This window comes from Salvelinus namaycush, chromosome 8 (assembly GCF_016432855.1).
Source record: "Salvelinus namaycush isolate Seneca chromosome 8, SaNama_1.0, whole genome shotgun sequence".
NCBI classification, from domain to species: Eukaryota; Metazoa; Chordata; class Actinopteri; order Salmoniformes; family Salmonidae; genus Salvelinus; species Salvelinus namaycush.
The window spans coordinates 7,220,819-7,239,234 of NC_052314.1; the positions used below are offsets into that span (position 1 = coordinate 7,220,819).

Here is an 18,416-nt window from a genome sequence, read left to right on the forward strand (position 1 = left end):
GTATATTGTGTGATCAATCTTTTTATTACATAAAAAAAAAATGAGTTAGCTGTACATTGCAGTTGCACAATACAAATAATCCTGTCCTCACCAATGGCTGAAGGAGCACATTAAATCCACATAGGACTCCAGTTATCAAAACATATATACACTGCTCAAAAAAATAAAGGGAACACTTAAACAACACAATGTAACTCCAAGTCAATCACACTTCTGTGAAATCAAACTGTCCACTTAGGAAGCAACACTGATTGACAATAAATTTCACATGCTGTTGTGCAAATGGAATAGACAAAAGGTGGAAATTATAGGCAATTAGCGAGACACCCCCAATAAAGGAGTGGTTCTGCAGGTGGTGACCACAGACCACTTCTCAGTTCCTATGCTTCCTGGCTGATGTTTTGGTCACTTTTGAATGCTGGCGGTGCTTTCACTCTAGTGGTAGCATGAGACGGAGTCTACAACCCACACAAGTGGCTCAGGTAGTGCAGCTCATCCAGGATGGCACATCAATGCGAGCTGTGGCAAGAAGGTTTGCTGTGTCTGTCAGCGTAGTGTCCAGAGCATGGAGGCGCTACCAGGAGACAGGCCAGTACATCAGGAGACGTGGAGGAGGCCGTAGGAGGGCAACAACCCAGCAGCAGGACCGCTACCTCCGCCTTTGTGCAAGGAGGAGCACTGCCAGAGCCCTGCAAAATGACCTCCAGCAGGCCACAAATGTGCATGTGTCTGCTCAAACGGTCAGAAACAGACTCCATGAGGGTGGTATGAGGGCCCGACGTCCACAGGTGGGGGTTGTGCTTACAGCCCAACACCGTGCAGGACGTTTGGCATTTGCCAGAGAACACCAAGATTGGCAAATTCGCCACTGGCGCCCTGTGCTCTTCACAGATGAAAGCAGGTTTCACACTGAGCACATGAGCACATGTGACAGACGTGAAAGAGTCTGGAGACGCCGTGGAGAACGTTCTGCTGCCTGCAACATCCTTCAGCATGACCGGTTTGGCGGTGGGTCAGTCATGGTGTGGGGTGGCATTTCTTTGGGGGGCCGCACAGCCCTCCATGTGCTCGCCAGAGGTAGCCTGACTGCCATTAGGTACCGAGATGAGATCCTCAGACCCCTTGTGAGACCATATGCTGACACATGCACATTTGTGGCCTGCTGGAGGTCATTTTGCAGGGCTCTGGCAGTGCTCCTCCTTGCACAAAGGCGGAGGTAGCGGTCCTGCTGCTGGGTTGTTGCCCTCCTACGGCCTCCTCCACGTCTCCTGATGTACTAGCCTGTCTCCTGGTAGCGCCTCCATACTCTGGACACTACGCTGACAGACACAGCAAACCTTCTTGCCACAGCTCGCATTGATGTGCCATCCTGGATGAGCTGCACTACCTGAGCCACTTGTGTGGGTTGTAGACTCCGTCTCATGCTACCACTAGAGTGAAAGCACCGCCAGCATTCAAAAGTGACCAAAACATCAGCCAGGAAGCATAGGAACTGAGAAGTGGTCTGTGGTCACCACCTGCAGAACCACTCCTTTATTGGGGGTGTCTCACTAATTGCCTATAATTTCCACCTTTTGTCTATTCCATTTGCACAACAGCATGTGACATTTATTGTCAATCAGTGTTGCTTCCTAAGTGGACAGTTTGATTTCACAGAAGTGTGATTGACTTGGAGTTACATTGTGTTGTTTAAGTGTTCCCTTTATTTTTTTGAGCAGTGTATATATATATATATATATATATATATATACACACACACACACACACACCATTATTGTAGAATCTAGAAAATAGTTTAGACACAATTTCTTTTTTGCTATTAGTTAATTGTGGAGTTAATCGTCCAATCCGGTGGTCTCGCCTTGCTGTATTCGCGACGCTATTCTGATGGCTTCTTCCAATGATGGTTGATCACTGAGCTAAAAACAACAAAAAACACCATATGTTATTACAAATGAAATTATAACTTATATTTAGCACAAGTTTAATCCATTAAATCTCCCTACCACTCAAACCCACTACCATCTCCTCATCAGTATTATTGCTCTTTTGTGTGATTAATGACCTTGACAGGGTGTTATACCACAGAAGGATTAGAGAGTGTTTGCATTTTTATTAGCATGACAAGAGGGCAGATCGAAGCAATCAATGGGTTAACAAGCCAGGAAATGTATCTGCCCACTTTGGCTATTACAGAACTCCCTCATGCAGAACAATGGCTTGCAAATTTAACACCTTGTAGCACTGAAGTGATATTAGTCCTAGGGAGCTTTGAGCTTCTGAATGATTAACTGTTATTGACTTACTGGCTACATGATTTCAGTCTAATTTCTCACAACAAATGTTTATTATTATTAACCTAACAGGTGTTTTATATAAAAACAAACATTTGTGTGACAAAGTTTACTGTTGCAATTCATTTAGTTTACTACATATCAATGTTGACATTTTATTCAATGAGCAAATGACCCAAAACAGATACTGGGTAGAGCCTGGAGGGTACAAGTGGAAAGAAACACTTCACCAGGGGGACTGGCTTCCTTCTGTACCTTGTGATAAGATTCAGAATGTAGTAAATCATGTCAATTCTAGGTGTTTCCTGGAGTAGCAGGAAATACATGTCCCAAATGGCACACTTTACCCCTCATATGTTGCACTACTTTTGACCAGAGCCCTGCTAAAAGAAGTGCACTATATAGTGAACAGGGTGCCATTTGGGATACACCCTGGTAAGCAACAAGCCACTCTGTGGGATCAGCCTACGCAGTAGTGGGCCACAAGGCTAGAGGCAGCTGTCCACTGGGCCTCGATTGCATAGAAACCACAGTCCACACATCATGTGACTATAGGCCACCTTTCAGTAAGACAGTTAGGTCAGCACCAGAAATGGAGTGTGGCCACCACAACCCTTGGCACACAGCTGCTGCTAAACCCCAATCCAACCCCACCTACCCATCAAGTTCACCTGAGCGTTTAAACAGCAAAACACAGAGGTTGGGTGGGGAGGGATTAGCCAATGGCAAATAGCTCAGGTTTAATCTTTGCTGATTACTCTTTGTTTGTTCTGAAACTCATGTGAGTATCATCAACGGCAGAAATATCAGTTCAATGTGTTCTCATCCGGCAAAACTACGGGGAACAGTCAAACAGAACACATCATTTAAGACGGATACTGAATGAATAGAGCAGGCGCTGTCCCCCTTTTCCACATGGAATATCCTCTCTCTCTCAAAAATACACTGCTCAAAAAAATAAAGGGAACACTTAAACAACACAATGTAACTCCAAGTCAATCACACTTCTGTGAAATCAAACTGTCCACTTAGGAAGCAACACTGATTGACAATAAATTTCACATGCTGTTGTGCAAATGGAATAGACAAAAGGTGGAAATTATAGGCAATTAGCAAGACACCCCCAATAAAAGAGTGGTTCTGCAGGTGGTGACCACAGACCACTTCTCAGTTCCTATGCTTCCTGGCTGATGTTTTGGTCACTTTTGAATGCTGGCGGTGCTTTCACTCTAGTGGTAGCATGAGACGGAGTCTACAACCCACACAAGTGGCTCAGGTAGTGCAGCTCATCCAGGATGGCACATCAATGCGAGCTGTGGCAAGAAGGTTTGCTGTGTCTGTCAGCGTAGTGTCCAGAGCATGGAGGCGCTACCAGGAGACAGGCCAGTACATCAGGAGACGTGGAGGAGGCCGTACGAGGGCAACAACCCAGCAGCAGGACCGCTACCTCCACCTTTGAGCAGGAGGAGCACTGCCAGAGCCCTGCAAAATGACCTCCAGCAGGCCACAAATGTGCATGTGTCTGCTCAAACGGTCAGAAACAGACTCCATGAGGGTGGTATGAGGGCCCGACGTCCACAGGTGGGGGTTATGCTTACAGCCCAACACCGTGCAAGACGTTTGGCATTTGCCAGAGAACACCAAGATTGGCAAATTTGCCACTGGCGCCCTGTGCTCTTCACAGATGAAAGCAGGTTCACACTGAGCACATGTGACAGATGTGACAGAGTCTGGAGACGCCGTGGAGAACGTTCTGCTGCCTGCAACATCCTCCAGCATGACCGGTTTGGTGGTGGGTCAGTCATGGTGTGGGGTGGCATTTCTTTGGGGGGCCGCACAGCCCTCCATGTGCTCGCCAGAGGTAGCCTGACTGCCATTAGGTACCGAGATGAGATCCTCAGACCCCTTGTGAGACCATATGCTGGTGCGGTTGGCCCTGGGTTCCTCCTAATGCAAGACAATGCTAGACCTCATGTGGCTGGAGTGTGTCAGCAGTTCCTGCAAGAGGAAGGCATTGATGCTATGGACTGGCCCGCCCGTTCCCCAGACCTGAATCCAATTGAGCACATCATGTCTCGCTCCATCCACCAACGCCACACCACAGACTGTCCAGGAGTTGGCGGATGCTTTAGTCCAGGTCTGGGAGGAGATCCCTCAGGAGACCATCGCCACCTCATCAGGAGCATGCCCAGGCGTTGTAGGGAGATCATACAGGCACGTGGAGGCCACACACACTACTGAGCCTCATTTTGACTTGTTTTAAGGACATTACATCAAAGTTGGATCAGCCTGTAGTGTGGTTTTCCACTTTAATTTTGAGTGCGACTCCAAATCCAGACCTCCATGGGTTGATAAATTTGATTTCCATTGATCATTTTTGTGTGATTTTGTTGTCAGCACATTCAACTTTGTAAAGAAAAAAGTATTTAATAAGAATATTTCATTCATTCAGATCTAGGATGTGTTATTTTAGTGTTCCCTTTATTTTTTTGAGCAGTGTATATTCAATTTCTACCTGCAACATCAGGTAATGTGAGAACCAAAGATTTGTATAACTAACCCAAGATAACTACAGGCTGTGGTCTTCCAATGGAAGCAAATTAATAATTGTGGGCAGAGCCAAGCTAGAGAGGTTCTAGCATGTACATGTATATATCCATTACGTAACACCTATTCTGAAGTCCACACAGTGCAATTACTCAATTCACCCTTGCACTCAAACTAATCTTTTTTTTTATCTTTTTTTTTATACTTTGTCAAAGGGTAAAGACTAATTTAAAAAAAACTTTGTCCACTCTAACAGATTGTAGTTTTGGGAACAGAACACTGTTTTGAGATCAAATGTTTAATGGATGAGAAAATGTGCAGAATGTCAGCCAAAATCCATCTCGCTCAATTTTCTCCCTTCGCCGGCCACTGGGCTTCCCATCATCACCATATTGGTAGTGAGTGGAAATGCCAATCGTATGCTTCAGGTTTATACATCCTGTGAAACATCTGTGGTGTTACCTTCCATCTCCCAAACCAAGTAGCTAGGTAACATGTTCACCAAGGCTGTGTTTACACAGCCATCTGAAGAACCCAATTCAGGTTATATTCTGACTGACACTCAGTTTTACATGTGACCTATATTCGATTTGCGTATTCACACTGATGTAGCCTCTCAAACTGAGCAAAGATGCAACGCTAATTTCCTGTCACTGCTCCTTTAAATTTTGTGGTGGTTGTCATGGTAACAGCAGGTCATGTGAAATATATATATATGCATCCAGACTGAGGTCACATTTGAAGCATCAGAATTGTATCAGGATTGAGATTCACATACGAATGCATGTACACAGGCAGCCCAATTCTGATCTTTTTCCACTAATTGGTCTTTTGACCAATCAGATAAGCTCTTTTGCCAATAATTGGCCAAAAGTTCAGAATTGGGCTTCCTGTGTAAACGCAGCCTAAAGATCAGATTCTATGTTGTTTTTTCCATTTACACATTGGGGAAAAGATCAGATAGACCTAGGTATCAGATTTGCCAATACACTAGAATTGGGGTAACTGTGTAAACGCAGCCTAACTAACATCCATAGGCTGCTCATTATGGCATACCTGTACAGCGATGTGAGTGCCATTGGAAGTAGCCAATAGGGTGACCGGGTGAGGGCTTGAAGACACCACCTGGTGCTCCTGTTCCTGGATAAAATCCACCTCCTCCACTGTCTGGAACATGGTCATATCTGGGGTCATAATTTGCACCTGCAGAGGACAGAAATAACGTTTGAAATAGAGAATACAGAGTATAAAATATAGAATTCAAAAATCAAGGACACAAAGACTTTGCTCCGAAGTGGGATTGATTAGGCCTGGAAACATTTTGTCCCTTAAAATCAAAATAAATCCTGTATTATAGTTTATTATTGTAAATATTGTAGATTACATGTAATTGTGCTGTAGTATGTTTTGTTGTTGGTCACTCATGTTTTGAAAATATAAAATAATGTTTGAAATAAAAAAAATATTTAAAATCCTACATGTATTGGGTGTGTGGAATCTTTATTTTCTTTTTGCTGAAGGTATACTTGGTTTACCAACATCTACCCAGAAAAAAATCGTAGGTACATATATTTCTGTCTTTTCCTAGTACATAGAATGGACATTGGCAGTAGTGCAGATGGGCAGCAACCCAGAATATATTATTAAAAAAAGAACACACCCAACTTCACATTAAAAAAATTATAACTAAACATTCTTTAATAATTGATAGATACCTGTCCCTCTGTGCCATCCGCTGTCACCATGGTGACAGAATGATGCCCTTGTGACATCAGCTCATGGGCTGGGATGGTGATGGTGGTACCTTCTTGTGTTACCATGGTAATTGTACCGCCCATCGCTTGCAAATCCGCCTCGGAGATACTGACCTGAAGTATAACAACATCAGCTCGTTTTCTAACTACTCCAACCGTCACAACAGTCACTCATCAACATGCATGTACGAATGGTGTTTCTTCATTTCCTCTATAAAAGAGTTCTTGAAGAACAGTTCCTGTTACGCACCCCAGCAATGCATTATTTAAGTTTAAAGATCATTCTTTACAGCGAAAAGACATGAAAAGCAAAGAATAATATAAAATCCATCCATATGCAAGGGAGAGAAGGTGAGCCAATAGTAGGGGAAACACTGATGTGTGACATGGATGCTTACCTGCTGCGTTGTTCCATCCTGTGTGACTAGAGACACTTGGTGCTGTTGCCCTAGAACCTCTGGGGTCCCCACAGACACCTGTTCCGACAAGGAGTCCTCCACCTCCACTACAGATGTGTAGGTGACCTCGGGATCATCAATGGCATCTGAATCAGACAGGGAAAACAGGGTCAAGCTTAGAAAACCACAGAATAAATGAATAAGGTCAGGTTTAACGTGTTGATGACAGGTCATCTGAGATTGAATGAGGGCCAATAAAAGTCATCTCCGTATCCAAGCAATCACTGCAATTTGTCAGTATTCAACATAATTTAAGAACTCAATGATTTCATCATTCGCCATTCCTTTAGAAAGAGGTAAACTGCTATTCTGTCTACTATATGTCACAGCTGAGTATAGAGTGCAGTATTACTTTTCCCTCTCGTTTATGTGCACAGGCGTACACACAAACACTGACCTGTGGGTTGCTCAAAGTAGGCCTGCTGCTCCTCTTCGATGGGCTCTGTGTCGTTGTGCGCTGTGCGCTTGTGCATGGCCAGGGTGGAGATCTGTTTGTAGGTCTTCCCACAGTAGTTGCAGTTGTAGGGCTTGCAGGGCGTGTGGACCACATGGTGCTTGTACAGGCTGGAGTACTCCGTGAATCGCTTATCACACCCTGGCACGGTGCACACGTAAGGTTTCTCTCCTGGACACATGGACAGGTACAACACATTGTTATCATTGGGCAAAGAAATAACTCAGTCAAGGTATATTGTGATTGCTTCAAAAAAAGAACATGACATTTTGGTCCAAAAAGCCTCCATCAGACAGCTCCTTCCTATATGGCCATGTAAATAACATGTAAAGAAGAAGTCTAGTATTTTGGTACATGCCTGTATGAATCCTCATGTGGTTCTTGTAGTTGGTGGCGCTGGCGAAGGATCGCCCGCAGCTGGGCTCAGCGCAGTAGTACGGCCGCTCTCCGGTGTGCGTGCGGATGTGAACCTTGCGGATGTTGGAGGTAGTGAACGACCGTCCGCAGCCCTCAACAGGACATTTGAATGGCTTCTCTCCTGAAAACAACACAAGGCAGGTCAAATGAGAGTAAGACTACGTCTCAGAATGTACCTTAGACATAATGGGGGTTCGAGAGTGAGAAACCTGAGATCTATCAATGGCCTATATTGAAAATAGCAACCTGACCAACACAAGGCAGAGGAGACCATGACAAAGAAAACTCAATAGGTGGAAGAATAAGTGGAACCCATCCTCTTCCTTGTACCAGTGCATTTCTACCGGGAGTGTATTGTACCAGTGCATTTCTACCGGGAGTGTATTGTACCAGTGCCTTTCTACCGGGAGTGTATTGTACCAGTGCCTTTCTACCGGGAGTGTATTGTACCAGTGCCTTTCTACCGGGAGTGTATTGTACCAGTGCCTTTCTACCGGGAGTGTATTGTACCAGTGCCTTTCTACCGGGAGTGTATTGTACCAGTGCCTTTCTACCGGGAGTGTATTGTACCAGTGCCTTTCTACCGGGAGTGTATTGTACCAGTGCCTTTCTACCGGGAGTGTATTGTACCAGTGCCTTTCTACCGGGAGTGTATTGTACCAGTGCCTTTCTACCGGGAGTGTATTGTACCAGTGCCTTTCTACCGGGAGTGTATTGTACCAGTGCCTTTCTACCGGGAGTGTATTGTACCAGTGCCTTTCTACCGGGAGTGTATTGTACCAGTGCCTTTCTACCGGGAGTGTATTGTACCAGTGCCTTTCTACCGGGAGTGTATTGTATCAGTGCATTTCTACCAGGAGTGTATTGTACCTGTGTGTGTCCGTGTGTGCTTCTGTAGGTCTCCGGATGTTTTGAAAGACTTCTGGCAGTTGATCTCCTGGCAGCGGTAAGGCTTTTCCCCGGTGTGTGTACGCGAGTGACTCTTCAGCCCATACCCTGAAGAGGACGAAACAAGGTGCCAAACAACTTTAGTCTAGAGACAATTTAAACACAAAGAAGAAATCAGCAAGGTTGTATGACCCATGAGAAGAGTTAAAGCCCTCACAGTAGCTTGCTACCTGTAGCAAACTTCTTCCCACAGCCAATGTGGTCACAGATATATGGCTTATCTCCAGTGTGGCATCTCTCGTGTACCTGTGGGAAACACAAACAAAGCTATATTACAGCAACAGTAAAAACAAACTACACACACACACACAAAATACTCTGGCTTTTAATAGAAGTAAGAAGAACAAAGTATAAAACTGTCATTAGACAAAATATTTGACATAGAGAGGAGAATGGTATTGAGACAAACACAAACACAGGGCCTTGCCTTTAGATGGTGAGCAGTGGTGAAGAGTTTCCCACAGCCCTCGTGGTCACAGTGGAAGGACTTCTCCCCTACGTGTGAAACCCTTCCTGTCCTACCCTCTTGACCCTGGAGAACAATCTGAAGAGAAGAGGAGACATTAGGTCCTCATGACAAACCAGGGTCTTGTTCATTAGCCACCAAACGGAAGAGACCGTACTAAAACACAGAGGATCTACCTGGACTTGTGGAGTAAGATACATACCTTTTTGTTCTCCATTGCAAAATGTTTTTAAAAGTTCTTTGTTGCGTGCCAGTTTAGGGTTAAAACAAAAATGGGAAACATCTGTGTGCGAGGGTTGAAAAACCCTGCTCTAATGAACATTATCCAGCAGAGTGACAGTACCTGCATGTGGATGCCATTATCAGTCTCCTCTCGGCCGAACAGCCCACTCTCTAAATTCTCCACCTGGCGAACAAGCAAATTAAATCATCATATAGTGCTTCTGAATGAGACTCTCTTCACAGCAATACTGCAGCCCATAACCTTGAGTCCTCAAACTCTACTCTGGACCACGAAGCCAGTTCCACTGCATACTTTCATTGTTCCCCTCTAATAAAGGGACTGACTTAGACCTGGGACACCAGGTGCGTGCAATTAATTATCAGGTAGAAACAGAAAACCAGCAGACTCTGGACCTCGTAGGGTAAGAGTTTGGTACCCCTGCCCTATAGTAACATGGAACATTCTCCACTCCAACCCAGCTTTAAAGTGTGCAGAAATAAGGGAAGGAACCAAATAGTTTCTCAACCCAGTCTTTTCATGACCATGTTGCAGAGCAAATCAGAGGTGACATGTTTAGTATCCATGTCTATATGAATAAATCTATACTTCCCTCTATGGCTCTGGGTTTAGATATCACACTACCTTGGTGGTGTACTGCTCCAGCACACTGATGGTCTCAGGGTCTATGCCCCCGTCTGTCTGCAGGTCGGAGATGGTGCCGTCGGCCTGAATGGCCAGGATGGTGTTGGACTGTGGCATGTGCACCGTGTGCTGGATGTACGCCGTGCTGCCGTCCTCCAACTGCACCGCCTGTAAGCTACTCTGTTCATATGTCTCTGAGGAGGTATCAGGAGAAAGGTTAAACGTGACCAATGTGATGACCAATGTGGCCCCTAGTCACTACTCCTCTAGGTATTCTTGTACACCCGAGATTGAATTTGAGGCAAAAAATATCACATGGCCTAACAAAGATAAAGGTGGCACTTCTATCCTATTACTAATGATAAATAATTATACCTAAACCTAATGCCAATCCAAGAGAAGAGAGAGCAGACAGAATCTGGCCTACTTCCTTGATGAACAACATTTACCTTTGGGTGCATGAATGTAGGCTGTTGTTCCATCTTCTAGCTGGACAGCCTGTCCATCTTCAAGTTGCAAACTGTCTCCTCCTAAAAAATAAACATGCAATACACATGGTAGTCTCTAGAAATGCATTATACACAAACGTCTGTCACCGAAACAAAACAAAAAAACACAGACGTTATCCAGGTTATGCCTGAGAAGCACAGGTCAAAATCAAATGTATATTTTCACATGCTTCGTAAATAACAGGTGTAGACTAACAGTGAAATGGTTACTCACGGGCCCTTCCCAACAATGCAGGTAAAAGTACATGTAAGAGTCTGGTTCATATCCTTTACCTGATTTTGGCATGGACATATGCTGGACGTATGCAGCAGACCCATCCTCCAGTTGGATGACCTGTCCGTCCATTAGCTGTCCATCTGAAAAGGAAACTACTCCTCTCAATTAGACTGAACTCTAATCAGAGCTGTCACTGAGCCACAACATACTTGTCTCAGAAGCCCCTGCTAAGCACAGATCTAGGATTAGCTTACTCCCTTCCCTTATCTTTACCATAGAGGATAAGACCTTGCATTTGTACGTAGAGAAAACTTGAGGCAAATGTGGACATTTTTGCTTTTCTCTCACCTCACTGATAATGACATGAGAGAGTGATGCACGCTTACCTTTGGGGTCATGCTGTATGTATGCTGTGGAGCCGTCGGCAAGGGTTACCGCCTGTAGACTCACTGTGTCCATATGATCGCCGTCTATATAGGATCATAACAGTCAGTATCAACGTACTCAACTAAGAGCTGGTCGAGACACGATAATAATTGTGGTGGTGCACTTTTTCTATTAGGCAGTATGTACTTTAATTAGGTCCCACGTTGACTTCTAAAACCCATCTACATATGTTGATATAGTGTAATGACAGTGTTGATACACACAGTAGTTATACTGTGGTAATATGAAAGCCATTTGCCTAACCCAGTCTTGGGATATAAACAAAGTACCAAGCTTGCTGTAGTATTTTACTCTGAACTGTAATACACACATCTAATTCTATTCTCTGACCACTTCCCATTAGTAATTGGATGACCCTTTGACCTCCCCTGTGTTGGGTTAGGACCCCGAGGGAGCTCACCTGCCAAGGTCACTGCCTCGGCCAGACAGAGGGTCACCTGCTGGCCGTCTGCATCCTGGAACTCTGCCATCCCCTGGGAGTCACGGTTTATCTGAGCCAAGAGCATGTCTCAACCTACTCAAACAAACAGGACAAAAAAAATACATGATTCAAGATGTTGTCTCTGGTTCTGAATTTAGAGAAATGAATTTGAAAACTTAAAATCTGAGAAGTTGAATACATGAAACTTTGGTCAATTTGAAATTATAGTTTTGTAAACTTGATACACAGATAAAAAATGTAAATATCTACCATGTTGAAACTGAATATATAAATATTGAATTTGGATTTTCAATTAAATTGAATTTTAAAACAATACAATGCTCAATTCAGTTTCAAATCATGAAATACAAGTTTAATTTAATAATTAAATTTGTGCATAAAAAAAGGGGCCTCACAATCACATCACTGTATTTTTTTTTGCATTCAAAATGCCTTATTTAAAAATGCAGTTGTGTTCATTGTCCGTAGCTAATGCCTGCCCATACCATAACCCCAACATGGAGCACTACGTTCAGCAAACCGCTCGCCCACACGACGCCATACACGTGGTCTGCGGTTGTGAGGCTGGTCAGACGCACTTCCAAATTCTCTAAAAATACATTGGAGGCGGCTTATGGTAGAGAAATTAAAAATGTTGTATTTGATACATTAAGATCCCCATTAGCCGACTCCAATGACAACAACAAAAAATTACACACTAAAAGACTTTACAATTTACATACATTGAAAAACATGTATGTGTGCATCTATCAGTTACACATACATGTCAGTACATAGACACAACAAGTAGATCACATGGGGGAAAGGCATTGTGCCGTGAGGAGTTGCTTTATTTGTTTTTTGAAACCAGGTTTGCTGTTCCCTTGCACTGTATAAGATGGGAGTTTCATGCACTAATTGTATTTATGTAACTAGGCAAGTCAGTTAAGAACAAATTCTTATTTTCAATAACGGCCTAGGAACAGTGGGTTAACTGCCTTGTTCAGGGGCAGAACGACAGATTTGTACCTTGTCAGCTGGGGGAATGCCAGCCCAATGCTCTAACCACTAGGCTACCCTGCCGCCCCATAATGGCTCTGTATAATACTTACTGTACGTTTCCTTGAATTTGTTCTGGACCTGGGGACTGTGAAAAGACCCCTGGTGGCATGTCTGGTGGGGTGTGTATGTCAGTGCTGTGTGTAAGTTGACTACGCAAACAATTTGGAATTTCCAGCACATTAATGTTTCTTATAAAACGAGAAGTGACGCAGTCTTTCGTCAACTCTTACCCAAGAGAGACTGGCATGCATAGTATTAATATTAGCGCTCTGATTACAATGAAGAGCAAGACGTGTGGCTCTGTTCTGGGCCAGTTGCAGCATAACTAGGTCTTTCCTCGCAGCACTTGACCATATGACTGGACAATAAATAAGATACAAATAAAGCCTGCAGGACTTGCTTCGTGGAGTGTGGTGTCAAAAAAAGCAGAGCCTCTCCCCGTCTTTACAACCATTGAATCTATATGTTTTGACAATGACAGTTTACAATCTTAGGTAACGGCAAGTAATTTAGTCTCCTCAACGTGTTCAACAGCCACACCGTTCATCACCAGATTCAGCTAAGTTCTAGAACTTAAGGAATGACTTGTACCAAAAATAATGCCCTTAGTAGAGATGTTCAAGACCAGTTTATTACTGGCACTAACATTCAATTCTCTGGCAACAGCTCTGGTGGACATTCCTGCAGACATCTGTGGCATTGTGTTGTGACAAAACTGCACATTTTAAAGAGTGGCCTCACTAACAGGGATATAAACAAATTTGTGCACAGAATGAGAGAAGCTTTTTGTGCATATGTAAAATTTCTGTGATCTTCTATTTCAGCTACTGAAACATGGGACCGACACTTTACATGTTGCGTTTATATTTTTGTTCAGTGTACTATGTGCTAGATGCCTTGCTTAAGATTGATGATTTAAAAAAATGATCCACTGGGGCTGATATGCTGGATCCATTTTTGCTGCAGCTCTCTGCCACCCCGATTGCTGAATCATTAACCCATATTTTCAACCCAACGATTATATCTGGTACTATCCCCAAGGTTTGGAAGGCGGCCCATGTACTCCCCCTTCAAAAGGTGGTGACCCTTGTGACCTAAATAATTATTAAATCACTCTGCTCCTAAAATGTTCTTGCTTAGGTCAAATATTTGAATCTTTGATTAATTCTCAGCAAAGATCTTTCCTATTTTGAAATGTAAATCAGTCTGCATCCCTAGTTATAAATGTGGTTAACTGTACAGATAAAAGGCAACATTGACAAGTCAATGACAAGGACAGCACAAAGGCTTTTCATACTGTTGATCACACACTGCAAATTCAAAGGCAGTCCTAAAATTGGCCTAGACCAGGCTGCATGTAAATGGTTTCAAAATGACTTGACAGATACACAATGAGGTCTAACTATCGATGGTGTTAAATCAGGTTTCCTGGATATTACAAAAGGTGTCCCACTGGTGTCGATTCTGGGTCCTGTACTTTTTACTGCTTAAATAACAATATCGACTTGTCTGTAAAAAATAACCTGCACTTGTATGCCGATGATACTGTTGTGTATGCTATTGCCCCCACAGGTGACCAGGCTCTATAGTCTGCCCTCATTGTATTACAGAAAAACTTTATAGACCTGAAAATAGTACTGAATGCAGGTAAAACTAAGTATATGTTCTCTAGAGCACATAAAAATAACTATGATGAATTAAGCTTATGTACTTTGGATGGTGTCCATATTGATCGTGTCCCTGCTTAGAAATATCTGGACATATGGATAGATGAAATGCTGTCTTTTAAAAAGAATATTGATGAGTTAGTTAAGAAGTTGAGAATAAAAATGGGCTTCTTCTATAGAAATAGGTCCTGCCTCTCGCTAAATATTAGAAAGCAGATTATTCAGTCAACATTCCTATCGGTCCTAGACTGTGAATGTGTTTGTTTTTTATGACAGTGTTTTTCTTTCTGCTTGCACTTTGTATTTACATTGTGTGTATTTTCTACTATTCAGGGCTCATCTGTAAAAGAGACCTTGGTCACATTATGACTCCCTGATAAAATAAAAGGTTAAATAAAATACAAAAAATATCTAGGGCGAAAAGATGTAGCGACAGCCATTGACAGTGTATACACAAAATATGACGATGCCTTTAAGTTATGCAACGCCACGCACATTTAAGTTACATTCCAAACAGTCCCTTCACAAGTCAGAATGTTGCATACACTTCATTTGAACTTACTCTACCAATTATCCATGTTGTTGGTCCTTCACTTGGTTGACATTAGACAAAATATCCCCAGGGAAGTGTTATTTACCCAACTTCAAAACGCTGGTCTCGGTGTGTGGCAATAAAGATTTGTTTGCTTGTGACCAAAGGCATGTGCACAAGATGGAAGCAAAGTCTGCAGGTGTTTACATGGTTTTGCACATGTACCAGGTGATATCAAGTTCAACGGCAGTATCGGTGTTATGATACTGATGATTTCTCACCACAGATGGAACTTTAGTTTCTACCGTTGTAGTTAGATGGAGTAGGCCTACCGCTCTATCTAGTGGTCTTATCAGGGACAACAGTTGTTGACAACTGTAGCATGGTAGCTAAGCCTAACCCTTTATGTTAATTTAATTCACCTAACCTACTGCGTTAGTTCTCCTAACCTGCCAAGTTAATTATTTTAACCTATTATGTAAACAACCCCTCTCTGGCAATAAATTATCAGTATCCTGAGTGGCGCAGCGGTCTAAGGCACTGTATCTCAGTGCAAGAGGCATCACTACAATCCCTGGTTCGAATCTAGGCTGTATCACATCCAGCCGTGATTGGGAGTTCCATAGGGCGGTGCACAATTGGCCCAGCGTCATCCGGGTTTCGCTGTCATTGCAAATCAGAATTTGCTCTTAACTGACTTACCTAGTTAAATAAAGATTAAATGTAAAAAATTAATTAATCAACACACCAGTGATCTAAAAAGTCAGGTAAGCAATATTTCACTGTGGATGTGTCTCAAAGACCAACCACACATACAACCTATAACAGAGTAAGTGCACATTTTATTTTATTCAGCATTCTGGCTTGTAAAGAAAACGTAGACGACTTTGAATTGCTATGTATATTAAGTATTGGTATACAAGTTTGATTTATTAGGCAACATACACTAACTTTATTTGGTAAGATGACTTGCAAGCTAGAGACAGACGCGTTGTTACAAATGTTGCAACTCCTAAACTGGCATGTGCCAGAGCAGGATAACTAGGAAAGTTTTCCCCAACCAGTACTAGGACCACTGAGGGTGTTTGGCCTATCCACAGCGGGTACTTCGACATGAGTCCATAGGCCTACTGGTAAAAATGCACATGAGGGAATACTCCGGGCAGAGAAATTAAGTTGGTGGTACAGTAACCTTAAAACGTTGGGAACAACTGAGTTAGAAGACTGCACACGAGTTAACGATACATAAAGCTAATCGGTGTTAACACAAACCGCAATTCCTCAAGTGATAGCCTAGCCTAAATTTGTTGAATTGGAGTTTCCCCAATAGGCTACATTGACTGTTACACAGCCAGCAGTGTAGCCTAACAATAATTCGTCGTTTCATAGCAACACTATAGTGGGTTACACACGTAGCTGATAATACACTTAGGCAACAACACAATCTATTGGCTAGCTAATTAATGTTAAGAATGATTGTTCTTTGACATTCAATTTTATTGTAAAGCAGGTTTCTCCCGTCCCTCATTTACAGTCCCTGTTGTAGTTCTTCTCAGAGATGGCTGTGGGAATAATGCACACTGGGTAAAAACCAATTTATATACTAACCTCCGCAATTTTCCAACAATCCCTCCGTTCGACCACCATGCATCAGTGCAGGAAACGTTATGAGAGCATTTGCACCCGGGAACATGTATGAAGAAAAGCCGTTGCAACAAAGACCAACCCCAATTGAATTACCACCATTCTATTGGTTGTCTAAAACTTAATGGTGGTCTTTCCATTGGCCACATACCAGCTAAACCTTCACAATTTCAGGTCATATTTTCACTATACACGTTCATGGGCCCCTAGCAGGCGCCATTATGTGTATTGTTTGTGGCGTTTGACTATAAATGTTGTTTTTTAACGTTACAAAACGGTTGACGCTTTGCATTTTACGTAACATGTAACTAGATCGTTCTGAGCCCTTCTCATTTCTGTCTTATGTCATACAGCTGAGATCAAATTTGTCTGTAAATGTTCCATGTAAACAACATTTACTGTGAAATTTCGGGCATCCATGTTGAAAACAAGGTTGTGTGGGAAAAAAATGGGGGTATGTGGGCAATGCAGTGAACTGAGCTCATGGTGGCGGAGTATTGATGCAGACATGATAACGTGACCTTTATGCAAGCTTATTGTATATCTGACTTAATGAAGTAGAATTACCCTTCAAAAGGTAACGTATAAGTTGGATATATAAGGGATCACACTCATTTGTAATTTATATAGTCTATTTTTAGGCCGTGGCTACAGAAACTGAGTTTTCGCCCACGCCTCGTCTGCCTCTAAGGAAAATAAAATGTTACTTATTTTGTGTGTGTGTGAAATATCACAGATTAAGTTAATTTTTTGTGGGGGGTCTTATTACACTATAGACAAGTTACATTATAACAAATATTGTAGAAACTTCTTTGATGCGGCAGGTAGCCTAGTGGTTAGTGTTGTGCCAGTAACTGAAAGGTTGCTAGATCGAATCCCTGACCTGACCAGGTCAAAATCTTTCGCTCTGCCCCTGAACAAAGCAGTTAACCCACTGTTCCTAGGCCATCATTGTAAATAAGAATTTGTTCTTAACTGACTTGCCTAGTTCAATAAAATGTTATATAATATTGTAAATCAATTAGAAAAATAGACACATTTTTTAAATTGTATTTTTCCTTAAAGCTAATGATCGGGATCATTTTCTGTGCATGCGTTTTATCTAATATAGCTGCTGCTAAGTGTCAGTATATCCATAATCTTTGTTAACGCTGAGCTAACCAACGTCTTTTTCGGTTATTAAACAAGTAATTGAACAACGTTGGTCCAATTACTTGAATTCAATTTAGGTCAGGTTTTTTGTGAGCCCAACCTGTGGTTTCTTTAGAGAGAAATCAGATCATTCACGAGAGAAATTAAGTCAAGTTTTAATCCCGCATGTGAAGATGTGGACCTGACAGGACAATGGAATATTTTCCATGTTTTATCAATTTAACATTGAAAATGTTTCGCTAAGGGAATTTCCATGATTAAAAAGCTCTCATCATTCTGAACCATGATGATGTAGCCTATGTCTCTGCCTTATTTCTGAACAGCTGAAATAAAAACCCTGCATCTATTTGAACAAACATTCCAAAACAAACAGTGAATTTTAAAAGTTTACAGACCCCTTGACTTTTTCCATATTTTGTTATGCTACAGCGTTATTCTAAAATTGATTAAATTGTTTTTCCCACTCATCAATCTACACACAATACCCCATAATGACAAAGAAAAACTGAAATATCACATAAGTATTCAGACCCTTTACGCAGTACTTTGTAGAAGCACCTTT

At 42.4% G+C, this 18,416-nt stretch overlaps 1 protein-coding gene across 2 annotated transcripts; it reads right to left on the minus strand.

Annotated features, from left to right (window-relative positions):
- Positions 1 to 1,728: 1,728 nt before the first annotated feature.
- On the minus strand, positions 1,729 to 16,717 carry znf143b (zinc finger protein 143b). Of its 2 annotated transcripts, none has more exons than XM_038998625.1 (16): positions 16,667 to 16,717; positions 11,777 to 11,890; positions 11,316 to 11,399; positions 10,986 to 11,081; positions 10,653 to 10,733; positions 10,204 to 10,397; positions 9,682 to 9,744; positions 9,300 to 9,416; positions 9,043 to 9,118; positions 8,795 to 8,920; positions 7,866 to 8,045; positions 7,451 to 7,678; positions 6,994 to 7,139; positions 6,557 to 6,709; positions 5,898 to 6,044; positions 1,729 to 1,919 (listed from the first exon to the last, which is right to left on the minus strand). In XM_038998625.1, the coding sequence occupies exons 2-16, from the start codon at positions 11,880 to 11,882 to the stop codon at positions 1,836 to 1,838; spliced, it is 1,881 nt and encodes a 626-aa protein (XP_038854553.1). In that variant the 5' UTR covers positions 11,883 to 11,890; positions 16,667 to 16,717; the 3' UTR covers positions 1,729 to 1,835. The 2 variants fall into 2 exon arrangements, with proteins under 2 accessions (XP_038854553.1, XP_038854555.1); XM_038998627.1 differs by lacking the exon at positions 16,667 to 16,717 and adding an exon at positions 15,089 to 15,190.
- Positions 16,718 to 18,416: the final 1,699 nt, after the last annotated feature.

What these genes read in the sequence shown, in the direction of transcription:
- znf143b (XM_038998625.1), bottom strand. Translation starts at nt 11,882, where the DNA reads ATGCTCTTGGCTCAGATAAACCGTGACTCCCAGGGGATGGCAGAGTTC. An exon ending in CTACTTTGAGCAACCCACAG is followed by an intron (nt 7,140 to 7,450) that starts GTCAGTGTTTGT and finishes TGTCTGATTCAG; the next exon opens with ATGCCATTGATGATCCCGAG. An exon ending in GCACTCACATCGCTGTACAG is followed by an intron (nt 1,920 to 5,897) that starts GTATGCCATAAT and finishes TGTTGTTTTTAG; the next exon opens with CTCAGTGATCAACCATCATT.